This window comes from Lupinus angustifolius, chromosome LG14, assembly GCF_001865875.1.
Source record: "Lupinus angustifolius cultivar Tanjil chromosome LG14, LupAngTanjil_v1.0, whole genome shotgun sequence".
NCBI classification, from domain to species: Eukaryota; Viridiplantae; Streptophyta; class Magnoliopsida; order Fabales; family Fabaceae; genus Lupinus; species Lupinus angustifolius.
In genome coordinates, this window is record NC_032022.1 from 15949075 (window position 1) to 15957195 (window position 8121).

An 8121-nucleotide genomic window follows, 5' to 3' on the forward strand; every position below is an offset into this window, starting at 1 on the left:
AATGAAAATGAAGAAGTAGATCCTTATTGATGAGCAAAGGCAACTGGGTGAGATACAGTTATCTGGTGGTAGCTACAGGCTGGAAGAGAATGCAATTAATAATTAGTAATAACTAAAATAGTGGTTGGAGAATTTGGCAATGGCAAGTAACAACAACAACAGCAACCACCTGGTCTATGAAGATATTAATAATGGTCTAATTTGTGATCACAATTCAGCACTTTAAACTTGAAAGGTGTTGTGGTCCAATCTAACATGTTACTTAGTTAGTTGGTCCAGTGCTACTAATATGTGTGAAGAATATTGCATTTGCGTCTTTATGTCTTTCATGCTACCTACACAATGAGTTTGTATGTGCAAAGATAAATAAATTGGAGTACATTTCCAACACTAGCACCAATCATGTTAAGGGATTAATTATCTGAATTGAATGGTGTCACAATTCAATTAAAAAGTTATAAAAATATAAACAAATATTTTTATATTATTTATCAGAATTTGATGTTAATAGTCTAATATTGAGTAGAACAATAAATTTAATATGATACTTAAGCTATGAGGTTCTCCTGCCTAATAGACTAATCTTTTGGGTTTGGCTCTCATCTTGTATTTAAGTCTTAACAATTGATGTCTTTTATTGAGAGTTGTATCACAAAAAGGGCTATCATCAAGTCAGTATCAATAGAGTAAAAATCACCGTAGACATAGCCCACAAAGGAGGTAACAATGTGTTTCAGCTTTCCTCATGTATTTAAGTTCTGACAATTGGTTAGCTTCGAACATATGATCTTTTGTTGAACCAAATTACCCATTTAAATAACATTTCATCTTCACCCAAAATCCAATGGTAGAGAATAAGCCATGAGTAGGTACCCATTAAGAGAATTCACACACTAGTAAATGAGACTTGAATAGTAGAATCATTGTTTTATCTTTCTTTATACAATATTTTAAGAATGTATCACAAAAAGGAAGGGCAGTGGAATCTCAAGAAAGCTTTTGTAGTAAAAATAGCACCAATATAGAAGATATCTATAACTTATCACAAGTACATTATGCATTTAAATAATATACTCATAAAAAATGTATTATCGCCATACTAATTGATGCACAAAGTTAGTTGCATCTGATGGTTGGTCTACATTTATTACGGAGTTGTATAACAGAAGAATTCTCATTTTATATCAAATCTTTTTACTACATTTTTGTTTTTATTTTATTAATAATAATATTAACCTTGATTTTTTTATTATATAAACAGCCATTATATTTCTTTTTCTTTTTAAATATATGGGGAGATAGTGCAATTCTAGGTTTTTTTGGTTAGAAAGGAAGTGCATCCTAGAATTTAAACTAGAACATGTTTCTTAATTTATATAAACAAGTGGACATAAATAAATGATTCTAGGCAATTGGTATAAACAAGTGGGCACAACAATTATCGAGAAGTGAATAATATACTCTTCATTTATGTTCGCTAACACAGAACATCACATCTACTATGCAAAATTGCAGATAGGATAGGTTCATTCCAAACATAAACTGCACCTGGTAAATAAATACAAATAAAAATTAATAAACATAAATACTAAAAGGGGGCAGTTACAAAGTTAGGTTTTCATACACTTACCGTAGCAAGCATAATCAAACTCAACTGAGGCCCTAGCCCACAATGTTTGGAGAGGACATGTTATGTCTCAAAAATGTATATCATATTATTTGTCACTGTTTGTGATTGATGAGAAAAATATGTAATTATTAAAATTTTAACTTAAATATACATAATGGTACATAAAATGACATACTGTATGGAATGGTAGATATGCTTCCTGATGTTTAGTATTCACTATTTCTGATTTTAGACCTCACAAGTCACAAGTAAAGAATTATGCTCCACATTTATAAAAAAAAACATATTTTTTTTGGTTCCAAACAATTCTAGCTTACGAGTCAAATTAAGGAGTTCACAACTTCAATCGAGTCGAATTTGAGTTGGAAATATTGCTCGTTTCAAACTCGAGTCAAGTTTCGACCCAAATAAATCCTTATCGAGATGAATTGACTTGAGTTCTCGTTCGACTCAATTTGGCTCATTTTCATCCTTAAGTATAACAACCGAGATTATAGAATCGGATAGTAGGTAAGCTAAGTTAGACATTGAAAAAATAATAATATGATTATTATTTTAGTATATCTATACTATTAATAAAGCCAAAGCAAATAATAACCACCATGCATGATATTAATTTTTAAATTCCATTGTTATTTTTTTTAACCTCTCTCCTTAATAAATCGAAACTTTCACACTCTGCTTTCATTTTTTCATTAATACATTATTACTCATCCATACATTCTTTTTTATCTTCTGTCTTTCTCAACTAAAAAATAAAGCAATAGCACATAAAATATATCCAACAACTCAATAATGATTATTAGATGCCCAAGAAATTTATAAATTTTTTGTGTATATCATATCAATTATTACATCTTATATTCTTAAATTTACATTTTCTATTGAATTTATATGTTTTATTTTTTATACTTATACACTTATATCAAAAAATAAGAATGTGAGTCGACTGGTGTAGAGTTTCGGTCGACATGCTAGTATATATAAGTACAAATCATCTATATAGAAGAAATTATTTATGGTAATGATGGCATAAGAGAACACCCCTTTCTCTATTCGAGAGTAGCCCACGAAACTCAAGTATGTTTTTCGGAGTCAATATTATTCTAAAGAGTGAATACCTATTTTGATAGTTAAAAAATTATGTGTATACTAATTTGATTTCTTGAAAAATAAAAAAATTCAAACTAGTACTTAAAAATCATGAATGAGTCAAAATAATATTTGCAGGAGAAGAGAATACTAAAAGAGACAAATTAAACTCAATTTTAATATTTTTGGAACTATTCTAGGTTTTTCAAATTTTTAGAAATTGTCTTACCAGTTTGGTTGACAAACCCCATTATATATCTTAAGGAATTGTCATAATTTTTTTTTCCTTCTCATTCTTTTGATAATGGTTACACTTGTATATTTTAGTACATTTGCCACATTATTTATAAAATTAGTTCTTTTGACTATTAAAAAACAATTTATTTTTATTTCTCATTTATTTTTCACCTTTTATCTCTATACATACATAGAAGTTGTCATAATTGGTAGTTAAAATAACATTTTAGAAAATTAAATTTGTTACTTTTTTTTATTTTGCTAAGACACACTCATTACTCATATATACAGATTCAGGTATATGTTTATTCTCACATTTATTTTGGCACGAAAGTCTTTCACATATTGGCCCATGTGGAATTGTTGCTATTAAGAAAGCTAAATTGTTGATCTTACCTAAGAAGATATATATGGATTAAACCAATGGTTCGGGTTAAGTAGTGCAGGTGCAAGGGGAACCGTACAATTCAAATTTCACTGGTCCACACCTCAAACACACATTCACACACCACATTTTGTCTTAAAATAGAACCTGCCTCAGAATGACTCTAACTTATTTACCTGTTAAATTTCAATGCTTATAGACAAATAGATTTACTTTTAAGTATTGTTCATATAACTATAATAATTTAATTATATTTATAGACTTTTTTATATTAAAACTTCATATATAATAATGTTATTGATATTAAGATATTATAATATAAACATTATTATATAATATAATTAAATATATTAGTTACTTAGATTTAATAGACATTTTAAGTGACATAAAATTTGGCTTATTAAGCTATATATGTCTTGGATAGGATTACATTCAGTGCGAAAATATTTGTGGGAAACCAAAAAAATATTATTTAAAAGTCTACGTCCTTGTTTCTGACATGACATAACATGTTATAGGTCAGGTAATAGGTTCCTAATAAGTGGTCTGACATCTTTATATCCTTATCACATAGGAAAATAAAAATGGGTCATATATTATTTATTTTTTTAATTTTTTGGTTAATATTTATTAGACATTTAAAAAAAGTATGTCTAATAAATAAGTTTGTTAGCAAAATATCTTTATTTACTCAGACAATTTAACTGAAATGAGAAAATGATTTAATTATACTAATAAATGACAATTTAAATAAATATGACCCAATTATTGATAAATTTAATTTTATTCAAAAATATTATTAATTCATGTGAAATTAACTAAAATAATCTTATAAAAATATGGACATGTGTCTTTTGTTGGTGTTTGTTTTAAGTTTGCATGTCAGTTTCTTGGTGAAATCCCACTTATTTCTAAAACGAAAATCACAAAAGTTTGATAGGCTTATAGTAATGACATGCGTAATTTATAAGCAATCATTAATAAGTGAAACACAACATTATTACCCATGTCATCATTATATATTTAAGAATGTCTAAGTTAATTTTATATAATAATGCATTATCTAAGTAATTTATTGAACAATTTTTATTAATTTTATTCAAAATAAGTAAAATGTCCTTTTCTTAATCAAAGCGTTGGATCCAATTATTCTTGCTTGTGCAATAAATGAGTTAATGTACGTGACAGTGTGAGTATCAATATATGCATATATATATACATGAGCGAATCACATAACATTTCATAAGTTATTCCCTTCATTCAGTGCAAGTTGTTTCTGAAGAAGCCCTACTTGGAACTTCTAAAGAAACACTTGTGTTAGAAATGGCTATGAAGCTCCCTAGTTTTTCTTCTTCAACCAGCTTAATGCTTTGTTTCATATTATTATTATTATTATTAGTTCTATCATACACTACCAATGCTTTAGTGAAATTACCACCAAATGTTTCAGTTCCTGCAGTTATTGCCTTTGGAGATTCCATTGTTGATCCTGGTAATAACAACAATATTAAAACACTAGTCAAGTGCAATTTCTCTCCTTATGGTAAGGATTTTGAGGGAGGAATCCCAAGTGGTCGATTTTGCAATGGAAAAATTCCAACAGACCTGTTAGGTACTCTATCTTCTCTTTTTAGGGTTTTTTTTTAATTGGCAATTGTTAGTAAGTTAGTGTTTTTTATGGCGGAATTCGAATCCACAACCTCCTGCACTTCATTCATTACGACCACCTTTTTCACCATCATACCACCTTATGACTATATATCTTTTCTTTGATTTCATGATTGGTTTGTGTTTACTATATATCTTTTCTTTTAGGGGTTGCAAATCCAAACAAGAAAGAGAGATACATATATATACATGCACAATAGTTGAAACCTCACGAGTACAACTGCAACATCATTAGTGTATTGCAGTGACACATAACACAAGCATAGCCAGTTATTTAAGCTATCACCATCTAAATCCTTCATGATGCAGTCATAATAATCTTCATTAAAGAAACTTTTCTTTGGGTTGGTTGCCACCTAACTCAACCTCATAAATATACATTCATATATATATTATTGCATGCAAGATTATTTCTTAATAAAATGGGATTTTCAAACACTATATTATTACATACAATGTTTTTAGACAATAACTATTTAAAGAATATTAAAGTTATAACGTGGAAAAGTTCTTTTATAAAATGATCAAAACACATATTTCAAATTGTACTTGAATGTCATGTATTAACACATATTTTATATAGTGTCCCATTTCCTCATTTGCAATGGAAGTGGACGAGGGAAAAAATAACAGAATTAGATATAAAATGTAATGCTTTAATTTTTATTACAAATATAGTTACTATGTAACCTATCAATGTTTTTGCGGTGGTCAATCAGCGTTTTTTAAGCAATCAATTCAGGAATGTGATTCTGACAGAAAACTGCATTTTACTGTGAATTTAATAGCACCATAGTGTAACTAATTAAATATTTCCACTTTTATTAAAATAATATTTGCAGAAGACACTAATTAACCTTGGTCATACTCATATTAATTAACACCCCCTCACTCCAATTTTGTACTAACTCGCCTAAAAAATTAATTCTTAAGGTAAGAGTTAATTAAGCAACCTATATTCTTGATATGGTTAATTTTTTTTTACTACTAAGTCCCTCCTTTTTGGTAAGGAACTAATCCATTTTAGTTCGTAGCTATTTCTCCCAACAATTATCGATCCCAGAAATCGAATCCCATACCTTGGATTATATTTTAATTCGATATAAAACTTACCTTAACAAAATCATTGCAATAATTATATTTAATAACAAAAAAATATTATTGATTTGTGCACATTATATATTTTGTTCAAGCATTATTATGAGCTAGTCACTATTTTTCCAAAGTGATGTTGGTTCCCACTGCAATTAATCAATAACTTTCTTGATTTTCAGCTGAAGAATTGGGTATTAAGGATCTTTTACCAGCATATTTGGATCCAAATCTCAAACCAAGTGATCTTCTTACTGGTGTCAGCTTCGCATCTGGTGCATCTGGATACGATCCTTTAACACCTAAAATAGCGGTATATATATACATATATGATATTATTTCTAAAATATATGATATTATTGTTTACTAAGTTGTGATAATTGTGTAATTATTATAATCAGTCAGTGATATCACTATCGGATCAAGTTGAGATGTTCAAAGAGTACATAGGGAAGGTGAAAGAAATAGTTGGAGAAGAAAGAACAAAGTTCATCTTAAGCAATAGTCTCATAATTGTTGTAGCAGGAAGTGATGACATTGCCAATACATATTTTCTTGCTCGCGTTAGACAATTACAGTATGATATTCCTGCTTACACTGATCTTATGGCCAATTCAGCCACTGATTTCGTAAAGGTATATATACCCTTAACTTTATTCTCACCCAACAATTAAGTCCTTAACCTTCATACACAACCAACTTACAAAACACTCTAACCTAACCAATCATTACACTAAATGCCAAGTTAGTCTCTAACGATTTATCTAGATATGACAAAATGGGTCGTTTTATCTGTTATTTTCTAAATGATAGGAAAAAACTATGTATTAACTTAGTATTTTTTGGTACGTTTTAATAATATAATTTTTTTGCTGACAAAAAAATGATAGGAAAAAAAAAATAGATTTTATATCCTCTTTGTGAATTATGTTTTTTGTAACACCTCATCTAATGAAATGATGTTTTTTTTCTTGTTCTTGATGAAATGTGAAGGAATTGTATGAACTTGGAGCAAGAAGAATTGGAGTACTGAGTGCACCACCAATTGGGTGTGTGCCATCACAAAGAACTCTAGCTGGAGGCATTCTAAGAGAATGTCCAGAAGGACACAATGAAGCAGCAAAGTTATTTAACTCCAAATTGTCCAAAAACCTTAATTCCCTTAACCAAAACTCTCCCAATAGTAGAATCATTTACATTGATGTATACAACCCACTACTTGATATCATATTGAACTACCAAAATTATGGTAATCACTCATTTCTTTCAAATATTAAATGAGCATAAACACGACAACATAAAGATTTATACATAGTTATCACATCATTTGATATTCATCTATATTACTTATTTTGAAGAGACAATACAATGATAATGTATAAAACTCATACACTATACCTTTTTTTCGGACATAAAATTCGTTGTTTAATTGCATGCAGGGTTTAAAGTTGCAGACAAAGGTTGCTGTGGCACAGGAAAACTAGAGGTGTCAATATTATGCAACCATTTGGATGCTACTTGTGCAGATGCTTCTGAATATGTCTTTTGGGACAGTTATCATCCTACTCAAGAAGTTTACACCATACTCATACGCCAAGTCCTTCAAAAATATTTAAATATTTTGTTTTGAATTCTCAAGTTTGCCCATGGAATAATGCTAATTCATTAATTATTTATACCATATATCACTGAAGATGATGAATATGCTTAGAGTTTGTCAAGTTTTTGGTGAGTTTGGTAAGTTGTGAATGTAATTGTCAAAGTACTCTATATATCTAAAGAATTAATTAATATCTTTTATTAATGATATCATATCCATACGATATTAATAATACTAGTCTAAATTATAGAGGGTTATCCGAAATATATGCATACCTATCCATTTGAATATGAGTTGAGTTCATCTCTTAATATTAGAGAAAATGAGAAGGAAGAAGAATTTCTTGATTTTAAACTTTTTTATTAAAAACAACTTAAAATTATGTCTACTAAAAATTGATTTTAAGTGACAATCTTA

General features: G+C 28.7%; 1 protein-coding gene across 1 annotated transcript; it reads left to right on the plus strand.

Annotated features, from left to right (window-relative positions):
* On the plus strand, nt 4580-7898 carry LOC109326040 (GDSL esterase/lipase EXL3-like). The gene is made up of 5 exons (XM_019558678.1): nt 4580-4956; nt 6287-6417; nt 6506-6739; nt 7098-7353; nt 7544-7898. The coding sequence occupies exons 1-5, from the start codon at nt 4668-4670 to the stop codon at nt 7732-7734; spliced, it is 1101 nt and encodes a 366-aa protein (XP_019414223.1). The 5' UTR covers nt 4580-4667; the 3' UTR covers nt 7735-7898.

What these genes read in the sequence shown, in the direction of transcription:
- LOC109326040 (XM_019558678.1), top strand. Translation starts at nt 4,668, where the DNA reads ATGGCTATGAAGCTCCCTAGTTTTTCTTCTTCAACCAGCTTAATGCTT. An exon ending in CAGCCACTGATTTCGTAAAG is followed by an intron (nt 6,740 to 7,097) that starts GTATATATACCC and finishes TGAAATGTGAAG; the next exon opens with GAATTGTATGAACTTGGAGC. An exon ending in ATTGAACTACCAAAATTATG is followed by an intron (nt 7,354 to 7,543) that starts GTAATCACTCAT and finishes AATTGCATGCAG; the next exon opens with GGTTTAAAGTTGCAGACAAA.